Source organism: Poeciliopsis prolifica, unplaced genomic scaffold (assembly GCF_027474105.1).
Source record: "Poeciliopsis prolifica strain line A6 unplaced genomic scaffold, Auburn_PproV2 SCAFFOLD025, whole genome shotgun sequence".
In the NCBI taxonomy this organism is placed as follows: Eukaryota; Metazoa; Chordata; class Actinopteri; order Cyprinodontiformes; family Poeciliidae; genus Poeciliopsis; species Poeciliopsis prolifica.
In genome coordinates, this window is record NW_026562400.1 from 1,742,293 (window position 1) to 1,761,902 (window position 19,610).

The 19,610-nt window shown below is 34.5% G+C and overlaps 2 protein-coding genes across 6 annotated transcripts in view; one reads left to right on the top strand and one right to left on the bottom strand.

Moving 5' to 3' along the window:
• Window positions 1–3,624: 3,624 nt before the first annotated feature.
• On the bottom strand, window positions 3,625–9,010 carry dctn3 (dynactin 3 (p22)). Its single transcript, XM_055047090.1, has 7 exons — window positions 8,828–9,010; window positions 7,542–7,626; window positions 7,136–7,222; window positions 6,617–6,700; window positions 6,285–6,343; window positions 5,893–5,952; window positions 3,625–5,677 (listed from the first exon to the last, which is right to left on the bottom strand). Exons 1-7 carry the CDS (start codon window positions 8,927–8,929, stop codon window positions 5,591–5,593), a joined length of 564 nt encoding a protein of 187 aa, XP_054903065.1. The 5' UTR covers window positions 8,930–9,010; the 3' UTR covers window positions 3,625–5,590.
• A 174-nt stretch (window positions 9,011–9,184) lies between these two features.
• Window positions 9,185–19,610, top strand: part of atg5 (ATG5 autophagy related 5 homolog (S. cerevisiae)) — a 35,497-nt gene continuing 25,071 nt past the window's right edge. The window contains exons 1-6 of one of the 5 annotated variants that reach the window (XM_055047087.1): window positions 9,185–9,272; window positions 9,716–9,839; window positions 10,668–10,795; window positions 11,337–11,415; window positions 11,888–12,050; window positions 14,440–14,534. In XM_055047087.1, coding sequence (XP_054903062.1) covers window positions 9,732–9,839; window positions 10,668–10,795; window positions 11,337–11,415; window positions 11,888–12,050; window positions 14,440–14,534 — 573 coding nt within the window. In that variant the 5' untranslated portion in view covers window positions 9,185–9,272; window positions 9,716–9,731. Of the gene's footprint in view, window positions 9,496–9,649; window positions 9,840–10,667; window positions 10,796–11,336; window positions 11,416–11,887; window positions 12,051–14,439; window positions 14,535–19,610 lie in introns of all 5 variants that reach the window. The other 4 variants (XM_055047088.1, XM_055047085.1, XM_055047084.1 and 1 more) reach the window with 4 other exon arrangements.

Genomic DNA, 19,610 nt, shown 5'->3' on the forward strand with positions numbered 1-19,610 from the left:
ATGTTTTCATTTTAATGCAGTTAGTATTAACTGCATTAGGTATGGTCTTTCTCTAATAAAAAAAAATGTTTAAGTAGGCAAGCCAACCCTGTTGCAAGTTCTTTTAAAGAAAGGACAATAACAGAAACAGATTAAACAGTAGATGCAAAGGGAAACTGAAATATCTCCAGATATGAAAATGACTAAGAGGTAGCTGCAGATTCAAGCTTGGAAAGATATAACCGGGACATGGAATTAGGCAAATGTTCCTGTCTCTTAAAACCTCCAGTGTACAATTTTATCGTATGAAATTACCTTTAAACTTTTAAAAGTAATTTAGGTTTTAAAATAAATATCCATTCATCTGTATGTGTACCTTTAGAAAATAAGCTTTTTGATGTCACCCACTTCTTCAGCTGGCTTGTCCATCTTTGAAAGTAAGACTGTTGTAATAAATTTTGGTCATTTATTTCCACAGTGCTTTACTTAAAATATTCTTCAATTTCAACATTGTATGACTCAATTCTAAATATTAAGGTTTAGCTAACTAAACCATAACAGTTAGAATTAAATCATGAAAAGTTGCAATTAAAGAATATTTCAATTTATTCATATAACCAAATAAAAAAGTGGAAAAAAATATTTTTTTTCAGTGAAATTTATTTTGATTAAACTGAAATAAAAATGTGGAATCTTTAGAATGTTTTTTTAAGTGCAATTAATCTTCACTCCTCTTTAGACTTAAATATAAACTAGATTTTATTTCCTTCATTAGATTCTGCATCAATGACAATTTGTGTTTGTGTTATTTATAGATCTTAACTGCTGGAAAAATGAGTGAGATCTTGGTAGTTGTGATCTGGGAAGTGGTCACAACACTAGAAGCAAATAGAGTAAGATGGTGGCTAATCTAATCTGATTTTGATTTCATTTTACAATTGGTTAAAACATTTACTGCTGAAAAGTGTTCCTCAGACACATCTCACGTGTTCTATTTACAGTTTCAGTTTAGAGATATAATATCTTAAAACAAAGTGCCATGGGAAGTTTAGTTATAAGCAGTTTGCATGCCACCCTATATTTCAATTAACCTGTAATAAAGTGAGTTTTTGCATAATCGCCAGGGAATTACATCCATCCCTCATAACTGTCTCAGACTGGATTTCCTCAGATAAGTATGACAAACTACATGCAAATATCATACATAGATGAAGTTTGACCATATCACCAATAAATTATAGCGTAGTTAATATATAACCAATGTGTTATTTTATTCCAACCATCAGTACAAAAGTCACAATTTTCACAGCAGCAGAAATGAGAAATACCTACATCCAACTAGAAAATAAGCTGAAAGTTAAATGTGTTAAATAAAAGTTGAACCTGAAAAATAACTCATCTCGAGGGCAGAACTGATATATAAACCCTCTCCATCTAGCACCGATGTTCTCAAGTGAAAAACGAATGAGTGTTAATCTCATTCTGAGGGGTGGCTCATTCAAATGAGTCTGGGAAACAGTGGCAGGACTATTCAGATGGATTATAGCTGCCTCACTTCCTCAGCAGATGTCCACTATTTTACTGGAGGTAAGATTCTGCAGAGCTTTATAGGATTAAAAATGATTGTGTTAAATATTACCTGAGAACAGGGTGCTAACACAATGAATAATGTCTTTGTCTAATTTAAAATGTGCTGATGTCTTTGTCAATTCAAGCTTTTCTGTTTATTTTCTGGAACTTCTTTCATTTAAGACATTAGTTTCTAAAGAATAAATAATTAGCAAAGCAATGAACATGACTGGTTGCTAGGTAGGCCTGTGGGTGGAAGTATAAACTTACCAGAAATGCTGAATCATCAAATTAAACATCTAACTGTTATGAAGATCAGCAGCAGGATGGACAGTGGTTTGCAGCAGTATTGACAGGCCTTTAACTTCTTTAAATTATTTGCATTGCAGTGTGTTTGTATTAAAATCCCACAGAATCAATACTTTTCACCTCAAAAACAACAAAACCTTGAATAAATTGCCAAAAATATTCAGATTGTCAATTTTTCTCAACATAAATCACATTGAAGACAAACCAAATGAATACTTTCTGGTCTCATCTGACCACAGCATCTTTGTCCAGTCTGCTGTGCATTCCTTGCAACTTGTGAAACTTTACCTCTTCTTATTTTATTTCAATAAAGCCGTTTTTCTTGACATTACTTCACAAGCAGATTTGTGGTGTTCGCAACAATTTTTTCTTTACTTGCTGGCAAATTTTCTCCCCCAATGTCAATGGTTCTCTTTTGTTTTGATTAAATTGTTTTATAACTTAGCCTGCTTCAAACATTTTTATAGCTTTATCTCTAACCTTTCTGATGAATTCATAAACAAGAATTCAAGTCTATTTGGGAGTGACTGAAAACAACACTTTTCAGTTTCTTTTGTTTTTTTGTTTTTTTTTTACAAATCATGTATCTTTTTTTCGACCTGTACTTCTGTCTCATTAAACTTTGATAAGACACAATGACTTTGTGGCTACAATGTGTCACAATTTGTGTTTAATAGATATTAATACTTTCATAAGGCACTGCATAAGAGACATTGCAGCAGACAGCAGTAAAAATTTACATAATTTACATTTACAGTCACTGTGTGCATACATGAAGTATAATACAGTGTTCACCTGCATCACTGGCTCTGCACACAAAAAAGTAATTGGACTACCCTAGACTGCTTCCCTATATTAAAATTTTTAATCAGCTTTTGAGGTTTATTGTGTTCTATTTTATAGCAAAGAGAGACATTTAACATTAGTACTTTAATCCATTTTCCTAAATGACTGCTATAAATGTTGCTTATCTTGCAAGGGGCAACAGATGCCAGTTGAGAACAAAATAAAAATAGTTGCGGAGGGAAATTGTTCTGCTCATGGGAAAGTCGTACGAGAATCATGCAAACATTCTGCAAACATAGAAGCAGATAAGAGATGTCTTTTCATAGTTTGTTGAAGGACAGAACTGGACACGTGCAGGACAAGTCAGAAGTATTGTTCAAAAGTGTACGTGTACATTTCCTTTGATTCATTAAACTCGATGTGTTTCAGATAAAGGTAAGACCTTTGAAACGACTTTAACTGGTTCAACTCCTAAAAGATAAGACACAATCTGACATACATTTTTTTTTTCTTTTTAACATTATAGAAAATGGCTTTCTGAAGTTGTATGACTTTAGTTTAAAAAATTGTTTCACAAGTCTGACATGTCCATCTCAGATCTGGACTGCTTAAAATGTGAGGAAGCTACCCTGGTGGATGTGATCCTTCAGCAAATGATCACAACTCTAGAAATGAGTGGAGTAAGTTAATTTCCTTTATCATAGCAGCATTTTAAAAAATTATATCCAAATGTTTTGGTTTCAGTTAGTTTAATCGTTTTCTGTTTACTCTAAATATGACTATGCATTTTCTTCCATCCACAGTTCCAATTTGGAGACATAATTTCTTATAAAACAAAGTGTAAAGCTGGAATTAGATACAAACATTTTGCTGTCTATGTGGGAGATGAAAATATTTGTGGGAAAAATGCAGAGCACAACGTTTATGAACTAGCAAGTAAATATCAGTAAGCAACAATCCAAGTAATAAATTATACTGATAAACTGCTTATTTCTCATTTATTATTTGTTTACAGAGAAATATCATGGCAAATTGTGTAAATTTGCTAAACTGAAAACGAATGAAGAACCGGAAGTGAACAATTTCCTTGATGGCTATACGGACCCCTTAACAGGAGTGACGTATGGTAAAGGAGATGACAAGGACATAATTAAACGAATCACTGAAACGTATCAGAGCAGCAGAATATATGGCTTCCTTCACAACAACTGTGAACACATTGCTACCTACGTCCGATATGGAGTCAGGGTGGCAGTGCAGGTACGTAAAACGTTATTCTCAGTTTTTGAGCATCTTATGTTTAGAAGCACAAACATGGAAGAAGGAACAATGATTTAGAAAATGTCAAATTTTCATTCAGTCATCAAAACAGATTGTCTGTCAACATACCTAACTACCGAATGTAGGCTTAATACGCCAACAAACAGCAAAAGGTATAGTCTTTTCTCAATTATCAACAGTACAGGGATTAACATTAACATTTTTCTATTTGCTGGTTATCTTACAGATCTATATATTTGTAGTGTGAAAATTGTATCTGTCCATACACATTGAATTTAAGTGATTTGATAAATGGAATAAAGTCTTCACAATATAGTGTATAAAAATTCCTCAAGGAAACAAACACTTAAATTCAGCAACTCGATATTTATCTGTACATTACTAATTTAGATTGATGATACATAATTTATATATATTAATTACTAGATGTTTTAATTAATTTGTTGCCATTTGTTTTTGTTATTTGTTAATTGGTATAAAGGAAAACTAATTTTAAATCTTATTTAAAAGTTAAAATAAGATCAACAGCAAGACCGTAAGTGGACATTTGCCTCAAATTTCATCAAATTGGCATAAATTCAAAAGCTATGTACAGACACAATCCTTATTACTTTATAATGTGCTGTATATGCTTATGTTAAAGCTTAATTCAACTGAGGTTCTGTGAACAGAATATACTTGAGGGGAAAATCGCATATTTGTTGAAAAGCAACTCCATCCAAAGTGTAAAATATTAGCAGATACAAAAGTAACAATCAGCAATATCAGAAATATATAAACCGATTAAATTATTTCTACTCTATTAATGTAATTTTTTTGTAATGACCTAACCATGATGTGTATAAGTCCTTGTGTTTTATTTGCAGTTCAATATGACTGGTGAGGGTCTCATATTTGGAAATGATAAGTTTGACAAGAAGCATTTGCTGGCACACTTGAGGAAAAAGTCACAACGGTCCTCACATCACAAAAATTAAGAAGATTGTTGTGAATGCGCCTGCGTTTAGGAGACAGAGTTTCAGAGATGTCAACACAGACACCGCACCTGTGGAAGGATAATCTGTTGCAGCTTGGAGACCATCTGCATTGAAGAACACAAAGTCTGCAGTTTCAAACAGACAAATAGAAAAATATTTAAAGCTACTTTAATTATTTTCAAGCTTTATCTCAATTTATACACAGAAAAGCACATTTTAGAAACACAATATTTAACATTTTACTTTTTTTATCTAACAAGACGAAAAATTAAAGCAGTTAATTTGCTTCTATAGAAGAAAAAGGCAAAATACAAGTAATTTGGAAGGAACAAAGTTGAAGTTAAAATGAAAAGCTAAAAAGCACTACTGTCAATAAATAAGAGTAGTCTCTTAAATTTGTTGTAATATAAAAAGAGCATGCTCTTCTTCACAATGTATAAAGATCCACAAGCCTCAGTTTCATTTCACTCTGTAACTTTGCATTAAAAGTCACTGACAGTATTTAGTCAACAGCAATATTTAATTGGAATAAAAGAAAAGTAAACAAGAAAATATGTTGAAATGTTTTTGTTTTCCTCTGACTTACTCGTAGCATGAGCTACATAATGTAACACGTCTATTCGGGAACTCCAATCATAGTGCAGTGTTTTTCTTCATCGTCATCTTCTTTTCAGCTTTTCTCAGAGCAACTACTCCACAGGTCGGATTCCTTTGGCCTCCTCCATCTTCCTCAGGGTCTCATCCCATTGGGTGAACTGCTTGGAAAGCAGGAACATCTAACAAACAGAAATCAATCTTCTTTATGAATCAATTATAAAACAGAATGATTGCTAAAAATACAAGAAACTGTATTTGTGCATTTTGAAACTGTAATTCTTCCATTTAAGGCATAATAGAAAATGAACTTGATTATATATCATATATATTTTTGTGGCTGTTTTGCACCATGATTTATTGTAATAAAACTAAGAGTTTATTCTGTGTCGTGTACCATTTTGTTGTATTCCTCAAAAAGCTTCTTGACTTCCTGTGACTGAGCTTCAGTTTGGTCCTGAAAAAAGAAATCACCATATTTGTTTTCAGATTTTTTTTTTCTGTTTGTTGTTGTTGCTTTTTCCAACTTTATTATGGTAATAGATGTACAATTTCACCATAAACAACAGACAGAGCAAAGGAGAGACTAGAAAATGAACAATAGAAAGAGAAAAGGGAAAGCAAAAAAAGATAAATAAAACAATAAAGAAAAAACACATTAAAATATATAACAATAACAGGTTTTTAATGTACAATTATGGTTAAAATGAAGTATGCATTAGAAAGCAACACATTTGTGACAAAGTTTTTAACAACACATGGTAGTAAGATTCAGAGCAGTATAGCTACCTGTTGTTTGATGTGAATCTGTGAAAGACGTTGCAGCTTGGTTGCATGCTCAGGTACATCTGTGGACAGTACAAAACAGTTGACACAGGCTTCAAAAAGAACCTAACGTCATAATAAGCATTCCCCTCAGTTTATACTGTAATTATACAAGACACACTTATGAACACTGTATTGCAGAGGTAATGAACTTGAAATTTACATATCAATCCAATATACTAAGCATTGTTTCTGTTTAATTCAACTGTTAGCAAAACATAAATAAACAACAATAAAACCTAATTCAGTTCCATGACAGTGCTGACACAGTTTCATACAATTCCCATGTTTCAAACCTCTAATGTGGGTGCTGTCCAACAGTGGCTGTAAATTGTTAACTTGCTCCAACAAAGCAGCGTCAGAGAGCAAAGAGTCCTCCTCTATGGAATAACACAGAATACATTTTATTTATTAGTTTATTCGAGAGGGAGTACATAAAGTATATAACCACAACTAATTCAACTCCGGTCCCTGGTTGGGCATTTCTTTGCATTAAAGTACATACAATTTATGAATAAAAATAAAGTGAGAATACATGTTTTTTTTTTTCTGAATTCATATGAACAATCTTGCAACCTCCAAATGAATATAATAGAAGACATTAAAACATAAAATTATACCAAGATCAAGACACCAAAACTACATTTGTTTTCTTCCTTACATCCATAAACAACCTTGCGACATCCAAATTTATATAAGTGTTCTTGGAAATACTCAGTAGACTGTACTGCAAACCACATAAAGCATTAGGCACAAAAAGCAAAAGGCGAGAGACATTAAAATTTGCATTTCTACAATGTCCTCTTAGCTCTTACCTGCAAGGATGAACTCTAGTTTCATAGCATCAGGGAGAGTGATGTGGTCAGTGAACTGGGGGTCCAGATACTTCATCAGGTCCTCAACTGTACAATACAAACATAAGATTTAAAAATGAATGTATTTACAGACATAACATTTCCCAAATGAAATGTCTTCAAACTGAAATATTGCTATTAATAGATATCACTGAAATATTGTTTACATTTACAGGATTCCACAACTTAAATACACTGACTGGAAGGATGGACAAACTGATACATGGAAACAAAAGCTTTGCTGATGAATAGCAATCAATAAATATTTAATGACACCGTTTCCCTCCTGTTTCCATATGAAACAGTATAAGGAGTTTCAAAAAGGCTAAATGAATTAATTGATGAGTCAAACTAAAGCGAGACCCACTCTTCTTGTGGAGGATCTTTACTCTCTCTCTCTTGTTGGCCGTGTTGATCAAACCTCCTTGAATTCTGACCAAAGCTTCCGCACACTGTGGAAAAACAAAGAGTATCACCTAAAAGAATGTATGGGAAAAAGTACAATAGAACACAGACCTTCTTGTGATCTTTGTATTATCCTCACCACAAGAAAACATAAGCACCAAAGTTCAGCTACTAAAGTCTACAACATAAAATACAGTATTTTTTCCCCCCCAGTCAGTGCATATTTGGCGTTTCATTCTTTGTTACACATTTCAGCAAAACAAGTAAGTCTTTGTAAGTTTTTTTTATTATTATTCACATCACAAGATGCGCTTGCAAGACAACCCCTATGGCAAAAACCATTGCTGCTGGTCACTTAGTCAAGACGTGTTTAACCCTCCTGTTGTCCTCGGCTCATGTCGACCGAGGACAAGCCCTTAAAAAATATGTTTTCAATTGCAGCTGCATACAGAAACTTTAATCTAACAGTCCTGCATCAGAACTATGGTGTGCACAACTCAGGGGGAAGTTTAGGCTCAAGCAATCCAAATGTGAACTTTACAAAAGAAATAAAGATAACCAAACCCAGGCCTCAGGTCAGACTGACCGGAAGACTAAGGAAATTACAGCTGGACAGGCAAACAGTATGGAATGGCATCACTGATCTCCGTAAAACTGATATCTTTTCAAATTTCCCCCCCCCTCCTGTTGCCCTCGGGTTACATGACCCGAGGACAAGCCCTTATAAACATTTTTTTAATTGCAACTGCATACAGAAACTTGAAATCTAACAGTCCTGAATCAGACCTACAGTGTTCACAACTCAGATGGAATTTTCTGCTGGAGCAATTCAATGTGAACTTGACGAAAAAATAAGAACAACCTCCTGTTGTCTTCGGGTCAAATGACCCGAAGACAAGGAGGGTTAATGATGATCACATTTAGTGCAAATATGTAAAAGAGCAATTCGTATTCAATTAATAAAGTAAATGTTATTATTATTACTGACGTTCTCATAATTGGTCAACTGTTAGCTTGACTCAATAAAAACTGAAAATAACATTTGGTTTGTATTCCAAAAAAACAACAACAACACACATAAATCGTCTTTGTCATGTTACATTTCATAATCTGTGTGAAATTTCTGTTACCGAATAACAAAGTTAGCATTTTCTACAAGGGCGTATTCTCGCACTAAGAGTCCGAAGCATCGTCATGCTAAGCTAATAGCAAACTACTGTGTATTTCTATATATTATGGAGTCGAGACCTTGACAGGTTTTCCACTTTTGGTTCTTCTCTCCCCGTATAGTCGGGTCTCCAACGCCTGAAGACGCATTTCGAGGTTGTCCGTATCCAATTTCTTGTCCATCTCTGAGCTATAGTGATAGCAAACAACAGAAAGAAAACCTCTGAAGCTACGTTAAAGTAGCGTCACACATTGATGATGTAACGCTGCAGTTCTCGTTTACTTTTCTAAGATTTTTTTATTTTTTAAGAAAATTATTTAACTTTTAAATATTAAGAAAATTTAACCAGCAAATTATTAATTTAATTGACTAAAATATACAAATATATAAAAAGTATTAAAATACATAAAGAGCTTTATGTTGCGGCTTTGCTATAACTGATGTCTTCCGGGCGACAGCAGGAGGATGACAACACAGTAGGGCCCGTTTATCCATTCAGATTGTTTGTCAAACATCGACAAAAAAGTAAGGTTTTTTCCCACATGACATTGTATTTTCCTGAGCATATTAACTACCCGTTTCGGGGACATAAAAATAATGACCTGACAGCAATCACTCTAGTTCACTAACCCGTTCTTTGTTGAGTTTCCTCAAGCTAAGTTAGCTTAGCTAGCAGAGAAGCTAACCTCAATAAGGTGGATCACGGTTGTAGTTTTACATTCCTGGAGTTAGTTTGCAAGCCCAGCAGGTAAGTTTTATCATCTATGAATTGGCGAACACTCCTAAGACTTCAATGTCTTAGAACACAGTGCGGAGCTACGATTTTGGAGTAATGATCATTCGGCTATGTGGCTTTGAAAGTTTCATTTGTAGAATGCTTTCTGTTCTGTTTATGCCAACAGGAAGCGTTCAGTTTTAGGGCTACAGCTCTGCTTTGGGGGTGCTAATTCTTTATGTCTTACTGGGAGGACCAGCTGCAGCACCATGGCAGATGACAAGGACGTATTGAGAGATGTTTGGTTCGGTCGCATACCCACCTGCTTCACTCTGAACCCGGATGAAGTGACTGAAAGAGAGGCAGAAGCATACTATGTAAGCACAACCGTTACTCTCTGCTACTTAAACTATATATATATATATATATATATTATATATATATATATATATATATATATATATATATATATATATATATATATATATATATACACTTATAGATATATAAATATCTATAAGTATATAGATATATTTCCATATATATCAATAAAGAAATCATTAGGTTTTTTTATGCATATATACACTCTATGATGTAAGACTTGATATCTGGGAAACTTGTGGAAATATTTAGATGTTTGACTGATGCTGATTTTTTTTTTTGAAGTCATGAAATTGATTGTACTTAAATGTGTTTAATCTAATTTAGGTAATAAAATACAGATCATATCTAAATGAATCGGATTTAAACCTGACTCAAAAATAATACATGCAGTTCCTGTATGTAATTTGTAAATTAGTCTTTTTTTCCATTACATTTTAGCAATGCATTCTTTTTCTTTTAGAGTAGCACTCATGATTGAAGCCCACATATTTGTCCTTCTGAATGTCACAGCTTTTAATTTGTAACTACATAAACAATAAGGGCTTCAGCTCTGATTCAGGCAGTCCAAACCAAGAGCCAGTATTAGCTTGGCTGTTATTCAGATAAACTCTAAACGTAATCAGGTGTGATTTTGTTCTTCAGCCTCTTTTCTTGATACTTCTACATAGACTTGTTACTGTTTTGCCAATGTTGTTCTGTGCTTGTTTTTGTTTAGTTTCTTTTCCTCTGAACTTCATGCAAGTAAATTGGGAGATTAATAATAAAAAAATGACATGCTGACTGTTAATGTGTTTTTGTTTCTTTCATGTTAACTTTGACAGCTGCTGCTACCCAGGGTGAGCTATCTGCCTATTGTCACAGACAAAGTGAAGAAACACTTCCTCAAAGTGATGAGGGCAGAGGATGTGGAGGAAATGTGGTTCGAGTATGAAGGAACGCCGCTCAAATGGTATGAATGGCTTCTCGTGTTATGCAACTGGAAATAATATACTTTTATTCTAACTCTTCCTTCCTGTTTTGGACCAGATTGTCATGGGTTGAATGTTCTGTATATCAGTACTTATAGCTCTAGCTAGTGTAAATTTATAATCTTCATTATCAATGATAGATATAATTGCTAATGAAAAACTTTCTTAAATTGGTTTTGATAATATTTTGATGATTCTGCTCTCCCAAACATGGAGTTAGAGAACAGCTTTCAGTCTGCCATAAGTTCTTATGTAGCTCTTTAGACTCACTGAATGCAGACAGGTTAGTGGGTTTTATCATTACATTCTGCCAGAATTAACACTTTTAAGACATCCATGATCTTGATATGGACCAATACGCCCCTGCTTTAGAAAAACAAAATGTAGGGACAGTTTTAACCACAAAGTGGCACTGTTGCAAAGTAATCAGTTATACTGTTAAAATGTCAAGTTATTGTATTTTTGAGCTGATTATAGATTAAGAAAAATCCTGGTTTTATTTACTTATTTTTTGCATTCTAGGCACTATCCTATTGGAGTTCTGTTTGACCTTCATGCCTCTAATACAGTCTTACCCTGGAACATCACTGTGCGCTTTAAGGTAAGAGCCAATCAGAATGTCAGCACATATATGGAACACAGAAAATGTTTGATATTTCATCTCCTATTAGAAAATGAAAAGTTCATCATTGCAGCACTATTAACCAATTAGCAATATTATGACTACTAAGACAGCTCATATTGGTCAAAAATTTGTGTTTGTAGTGTAGACAAAAACACATTCATGTCTTTGAATGGGAAACAATGTGAAATGTCACCAGCACCAACAAGAAAACCCTGTACATGTATAAACCCCTCCAGTTAACTAATACCATCAAGGTAATGCAAAATGTACATAAAGACAAATTACAAGTAATTCTGTAAAACAAAAAATGGAATTGTTCTTGGATAAAATCGAATATTTTATTTTTATAGTATGTGGAAACCATTGCTAAGCAATATACTTTCCACTTTTGTGTGGAGTTCTTCTTTTTATAGTGTTCTAATTCAGTCTGTTTGTGAATGTTTGGCAGAATTTCCCAGACCAGGATCTACTGCACTGCCCATCAAATTCCATAGTTGAGGCTCACTTCATGTCCAGCATCAAGGAGGCGGACGCCCTCAAGCACAAGAGCCAAGTAGTCAATGACATGCAAAAGAAAGACCACAAACAGCTGTGGATGGGGCTGCAGAACGGTAAGATGCATGTGTACATCCAGACCACAAACAGCTGCAAGGGAAATGACATTCAATCCTGCAGTCACACATTTACTGACGAACACCCAACACATGTTGTAATTCTCTGCAAGTCATCCACCTACATGCACACTTGCACATCTGTGCAAAATCATATGGGAGACACACCTAGTTTGTTTGAGAAAGATTCAGTCATGTATTCAAAGGATACATGTACAGGGTTTTCTTTTTGGTGCTGGTGACATTTCACATTGTTTCCCATTCAAAGACATGAATGTGTTTTTGTCTACACTACAAACACAAAGAAGAGTGTATGTCCCTGGCCTCCACCTGCTAGTTCCATTTACACAGTCACCATTTAAGAAGAGGCGGATTCAAGAATGGTCTGATTTGTCTAACTTGTTACCAACTCGTCGAATTTATTGGAAACTGCTATAACAGACACCTGGCCTCTCCTCATCCCGGTGAGCTGCTGTTGGAAGCTTTAAACTCTTCTAACATTTGGCAAGAACATCCAGAAACAAACATATGCACCCCCTCCAGTTAACTAATACCATCTATTTAAATTTTAGCTTTGTGGACAGATGTCTTTCCCACAATGCTAATTTCTAGTGCAGAATGAGTTGACGCTGGAAAAAATTACAAAAAATTACTAGAAATACAAAATTTGTACAGGGCCGGTGCTGAATATATTTACATGGATAGTTTGCACTATAATTTTTTTTTTTTTGCACCAGGTCCATGTTTACTTTGCTACATAACTTATTTTAGTCTAACCTTTTGTCCCTTAGTTGTAAAATGAATTTATATTAACATTAAATTCACAAACAAATGAAAGCACATACTACGGATAAGTAGTAATAATAAAATAATTACACAACATACTCAAATTAGAATAGAATATAAATGTCCTTTTGATGACCCACAGTGGGGAAATCCAGGTTTACCTGTGTTTTTCGTTTTTTGTTTTTCTGCTTACATTTTATTTTATTGACAAGCTGACAGGCACATTAACTCAAAACTAATTTTCCATATAAATAATTCAAGGGGTTTAGAAAGGGTAGAGATGCATCACCACCGAAGCAGCTCTTTATTATGCAAACAACTTCTGAAGTTTCTCAGTGCTACGTTTTTAGCCCGTAACAGTTGTGAAAAGTGTTTGTGAAAAACCCAAGGGCCTCAAACCGACAACCCTTCAGTTGCTCTTCTCTCTTCCACTTTTCCCTGAAACTAAAACCATGAGCAAGAAGTAAACCGCATATCTCAATAAAACAAGGAAGGTACAAGAAAATGTCATTTTGAGGAAACGCTGACTGATACCACTGTGTTCTGAGGTGTTCAGGGTATGGTTCAGTTGTTTTTTTGTTTTTTTTTTTACTTATTTGAACTGAGAGATGCAAAAGGTTTTAAATCATCCTAAAAGAAAAAGTCAACTTTCAGAAGAAAGTGAGAGATGAAACTACATCTAAGCTAAAACTCTCATGTCCATAAGAGAATTGAAACAGAGAGATCTTTAACTTTCATCCAAAAGCACAAAAAACAGAACGTTTATATGGATGGTTTGAAACTAGCATGTGCTTTTTGAAGACTTTTTTTCTTTTTTTTTGTTTTTGTTTTCATGTATCTTGTTTTAAATCATGACTCCAACAGAAAGTCTAAACCACAAGATGTTTTGTTCCCTCCTCAAAATGCACCATCAATATTTCACATAAGGATGCAATTTGCAACATAGAAGTAACCATTGCAAATGGACAGTTCTTAACTTTTCTCTAATAAACAAATGTGTAGAGTCAGCTTGATTTTGCTTGACTAAGTTCAAAAACTCAATACCTGAACTACGAGGAGGAGGAAGTTCAAATAATCTCTCTACCTGCCTTTGTAACTAGACATGACTACAAAGATTTGAAGTGAAGCAGCAAAAGCAAAAGAGATTGATTAGCAGTTACCAACAATTGACTGTGTCATCCAGGTCATGTTGCTGTGGAATATCTCTAATCCATTGAAACTTGAGCCGTCATGAGAGCCATAAGACTGTCATCCAGCAACATTCTTCAGTCAGAGGTTTCTTTAGATTTGTTGCAAGCCTGACTACTGCCACAAACTCTTGCTGAACTTCGGACTGAATTTGATCATCTGCTATTTAAAATTTCTGAACTGGATACTTTTGTGATCTGTGTAAAAGACAAATAAACTTTTTGAAAAAAATTAAATTAATAGGACATGTTTATTTATTTATTTTTTGCTACATTTTTGGTCTGAGTTGAGGTAGTGTGTAAGCTTCAGAACAGCTTTAGGTTTAGTGTTTCCATCAGACATTGGTAGCTTTATGTTGCTGAATGTTATAGTCATTTTATAGATGATCAGTTTGTGTGTATTTATGTCACTCCAGATAAGTTTGACCAGTTTTGGGCGATGAACAGGAAGCTGATGGAATATCCCACAGAGGATGGAGGCTTTAGGTACATACCCTTCAGGATATACCAGGTATGTACACCAGGTAACACACACACTCCTAAACGAACTGTTCGTGTATTCTAAAACAACCCTTCAATCTAATTTGAGTAATTTAGGTTTACATGAGGAGTACCCATTTGTGCCTGTAGATGGTGCCAGAGGGCTGTCTTAAGCCTGTTTTTGTTTCAAAAGCAAAATTACTTGGTAACTGACCCCATTTGTTTGAAAAGATTATTTTCTGCATCATCTACCTACATTTTCAGAAAGACAGTCTACATGTAAAAAATTTGTTCGGCAAGTTAAAAGAAGCTAAATAGATTTCCTGTTTTAATAAGGTTATCATCCTTATGCAGTTTACAGTGCATAAGTGACAAATAGTGATAGTGACTGATAGATCTTAAGATCTGTCAGTCTTAAGATTTGCACCAGGTGCAAATTTGTTCCAGGACAACCTACTTCCAATAAATGGGAATAGTTTTGTTTTGTCAGTTTTCTAATCCGTAACTATGAGTAACTCTGAATACTTACTCACCTTTTCTTTTTAAATTTTGACATGATTCACCACACTCTACATATTACAAAAGTTCTTTATTACCCTTTCTGAAAATGGAATCAAACATGTCTTTACATGTCCTTACTTGTCCTTGTGACCGTTGATATTTTCAACATCTAAATAGGGAAAGTCTGCTGGCCAGACGTATTTACTGGAATTTTTTTTTGTTTGAAAGAATGTATTTGCTTCTGTACATTCAATACCTGCGACAACCATTGTTGGCTGCACTTCTATTGCCCTGAGTCGAGGCAGTAGGCGAGCTTTGGGGTTGAGTCTGGGAAGAAAAAGCAGAAGCAGACAGGCAGCCTCAGGTCGGGTGTTTCCACCAAGCACTAGATTTATCCTGACTCAGGTAAAAAGTCCCCTTAGAGGACAAGAAAAAAGACGGCGGCATGAATAAGAGGCTGATTTTCGGATGGAAAACATTAGCATGCTGCAGGCCAGACAACAGGGAGAAAAGCCCTTTGAGTCAAGTGTGAAGCAGAGCAGGAATGGTAAGAAAAGCATGGAAAGTTATGGTGCAACTCCAGGATTTTGCAACATTAAAAGGGGTCCCCATGCACCCCTAAAAAGCATTAATTAGTCTGGAATTTGATTTTAGTATTTTCCAAGTCTCTTAAGTATGTAGAAAAGAGGGGTAAAAAGATTGGGAAAAATTGAGTTTTTTCTGACTTCATGCCCCATGGTCTAAAAGTTCCCTCCTTTTTTTTCATCCTTGTGTCCTTCCTTCCTTTCCTCACTTATTTTTTTTCTTTTCTGCATTGTTTTCTGTTTTCCCTTCTTTTGTATTTTTGTTTTTCCTTCTTTGTTTCATTTCTTTCCTCTATTATGTCTCTTACCCTTTGTTCTTTCTTTCTTTAACCATTTTTAGCCATTTTTTCATGTCCTGCCTCTATTTTTTCCTTATGTACTTTTTTTCTTGTCCTTCATTCTTTCTATACTTCTAATTTTCTGGTTCTGTTGTTTCTAATCATAAATATTTCATAAATCTCTAGATATTTTTGGTACCAGAAATCTTATCAGGTCTAAGAATTCTGATAATTCAGTTAAATCAAAACCATAGGAATCTCTTTTTGCAATCTGTTTGAAAGGGCCCATTGAAATAAAACTAAAATAATGAGGCAGGATAAACCAATCAAAAAATAGATCTGGCCTTAAATGACTGTAAGTTGTCATGTAATGGAACAGAAATAAAGTTTTCGGTGTGAAGAAAGCAGGACTTCCAAGTAATAAGACACTTGTGTTAACTTTCCTACCAAGCATGTTTTTCCATCTCCATATCTACTTTGACAGCTGGTAATTTCCCAATGTTAATTTAAAGCACAAGTTTTAATGAAACCTTCACATATGGTTATATTTAAATTTTTCACAACAATTGAAGGGGTTAAGGATGCACAGCCGTAGGTCACTGTCAACACTTCCACTTTTTCTACTTTTTTTTAATTTTTTTATTTTTGCAAAAATTTAAGCGCTTTTTTTTTAACTTTCACATCTTTGAAATATCCATAAACTGTTTAACACTATGAGAAAAGCATTCTTGCTTTCAGTCATAAAACCAGCTCTTTAAAGTGGCTGACTGAAACATGCAGTCAAACCAACGCAACACGCCCTCTTAGGCATGCACTTGCTGTTGTTGTGAACTCATCTAACTGCTGGCGGGGAAAATGAGGCCAGACCATCCCAGCTTCAGGCTTAATTGAAAGTTTCTGTGGTCATTTATGAGCTGCCATGGTTTCATGACAATTGCAACATCAAAGCCTTTTTATAGCCTCACTATGCGATTTCCATATACGCTGGAGAAAATAACCATAATTCCTGAAAAGTCTGGCTTGTTGTAGAAAAGAGTGTGGTTTGAATCCGACAAACTGATAAATATTTACAACTGCAAAGAGTCTGGAAAGTCTGGAGTAAAATGTAAACAAAATCAGTTAATTATGATCAGAAGAAATACTCATGGCGATAGTTTTGTTTTTCAGGATGCTTGTCTCAGCAAAGGCCTCTATAAATGCTCCTGGAGCGCTATAGTACCATAATACCATGATTTTATTGTTTAAAAAAATTTTTTAAAAGAACATTTCCGACTTTACTCAGTTTGTTTAAAAACAGGACCACAGCTATTATAATACTACTATAATAAAATATATAATATATATTTTTTATTAGAAACATCATTATGCTTTTTATTCTACTTTGATATTCATAATGTCCGAGGAACTGAGCTGAACAGTGAATAGTGAACACTTCACGGAAATGGTGAATTGTGAAACCACAGCTCACTATTTCCGACAAGGAATTAGCTTTATTGGCCAGTTCTATTCACACAAGCAAGAAATTTGACTTTGATTACACATGCTCTCAGTTTAGACATTTACATTTCAACATCCAAGGCAGCTGAAAGTTCTTTACACCTTAAAGACATTATTCAGTAGCCAATTATGAAACAGCAATAAATATTACGTTTTGTCAAACGCCATCAAAAAAGAAGATATATATAAAAGAAGAAGATATTGATCAATGTTCCAGTTATTAATCAATCAAAGGCTAAAGGTGAGTTTTTAGCTTTGATTCAAATTAGCTCAATGTTTTGACTGTTTAGCCCTTTTCAGGAAGTTTGTTCCAGATGGGTGGAGCATAAAAACTGAATTATGCTCTTCCATTTTTGGTTCGGGGATGCAAAGTAGACTAGAATCAGAAGAAGTGAGTGGTCTAAAGGTTGACACGACACCAGGTCTATCATGGATCTCAGTGCTAAGCCATTCAGGGATCTATAAATGGCCTATTGTTTGAGCTACAAGATGTCAGTTTTATTATTTGGGGTCATGTGCTCTATTTTCCTCATTTTTGTGAGAACATGAGTGGCAGCATTCTTGTTCAACTGAAGCTGTCTGAATGTTTTTTAGGCAGACCTGTAAAGACATCATAGCAGTAATCAATGAGACTAAAGATATGAATGAGTTTCTCAAGATCTTGCTGGGACAGTAGTCGTTTAATCCTGGAAATGTTCTGGTTTTGCAATTGCTTTGGAAGGTTCAGGTCTGAGTTCATCACTACACCCAGTTTTCAGGCCTAATACATAACTCAGTTATGACACATCTTTGCATTGGTTTGATTGAAGCTTCTGCTCAGTGTTTGACCATGTTTACTTAAATTCCACAGACATTTAAAATAAAAAAAAAACAAACCATTTGCCTTTTTAAAGTAATAGAATTAAAAACATCAAGACCGCTAAGAGATCAAAAAGTCACATAGCCTTTTTAAGGATTATGAAAGAGCTTGATGTTATGAGTTTAATTATCAGTCTAGGTAGAAACAATGTGGTTCAATGGTTCAAATCTGATTTCTAGATAAAGTACCATTATTGTATTTCACAAGTACTTTTTTTCCACTTTTATTTTCCAGAATTATGCACCCTTTTATCCAACAAGAAGTATCTAACCACATGGTTAATAGATTTTAATTAAAAAAAAAACTATATTTGTTGGGATTTACTTGGACAGTTTTGTAAAGCTCTTAACAATAACGTACTTGTCATTGCACATGCACGACTTTCGATTGAACTTTGATTTGAACTAAACTGAGTTGGTGGGATATCATCTATCTGTAGATTGCAACATTACAGAGAGGTGCTGCTGCCAATTTCTACATCAAATGTGGTTTGTCCTTCTTGGCTAGCTTTGACTGCCAGACCTGGGTTGACATGCCAGTTTCTACTCACCATCATTTATTCACACTTTCATAGTCACAAAAAAGTCCTTGTAACTCAAGATGGACCTGATTGGCCTTTAATGGCATCCTGTTTTTAGGTACAAAGGTGCAATTTAGATTGTGCTGACATTGCTGACGCATCTTTGCGCAAGTTCTAAGTGTAGGAAGAGGCAGATGTGTTCATGTGTAATAATGACCTTGCATGCTGAAACATGCTGCTCTTGCCATTATGATGATGATTTCTTAATGGAGGCTTTAGACTTATGTAAGAATCAAGTGTGGTATGACAATTCTTTGTTTTTGTTTTAGTCTAGTTTAGCAACCAAAAGATCAGTGTTGGCCTCAGTTAGTATGAATCGGCAAAGGCAGCATATTGAGGTGGTATAATTTAGGGATCTTAATAAAAAAAATATCAACAGATTGTTTATTTCACCAATTCCTTTCAGAGTGAATCTTGTGTAAATAGATTTATAGATACAGAATGATATATTTCAAGCATTTGTATTGATAAATTTCATTGCTTATGCTAATAAATATCCAGTATTTGCTGTCTCTGAAAACTAGGATACGATTTTCAATACAGATATTTGGTCCTCCTGAAAACTATATCTATGGTACATGCACTCGATACTGAGTTGGAGCTCCTTTTGCATAAATTACTGAATGTGACATGGAGCTGATTATCCTGTAGCTCTCCTGAGGTGTTAAGGAAGCCACATTGCTCTTATAGTCACTTTTAAGTCTTTTGCATTGTTGGATTGGGTGTCATTTGAAAGACAAGGTGCTGTGACGAACCAGCTTCTTTAGCAATGACTTTACTTTTTCAGTTCAATTGCTAAAATAAATTA

What these genes read in the sequence shown, in the direction of transcription:
- dctn3 (XM_055047090.1), bottom strand. Translation starts at nt 8,929, where the DNA reads ATGGACAAGAAATTGGATACGGACAACCTCGAAATGCGTCTTCAGGCG. An exon ending in AAAGTGGAAAACCTGTCAAG is followed by an intron (nt 7,627 to 8,827) that starts GTCTCGACTCCA and finishes GTTTTTCCACAG; the next exon opens with TGTGCGGAAGCTTTGGTCAG. An exon ending in AAAGATCCTCCACAAGAAGA is followed by an intron (nt 7,223 to 7,541) that starts GTGGGTCTCGCT and finishes TGTATTGTACAG; the next exon opens with TTGAGGACCTGATGAAGTAT.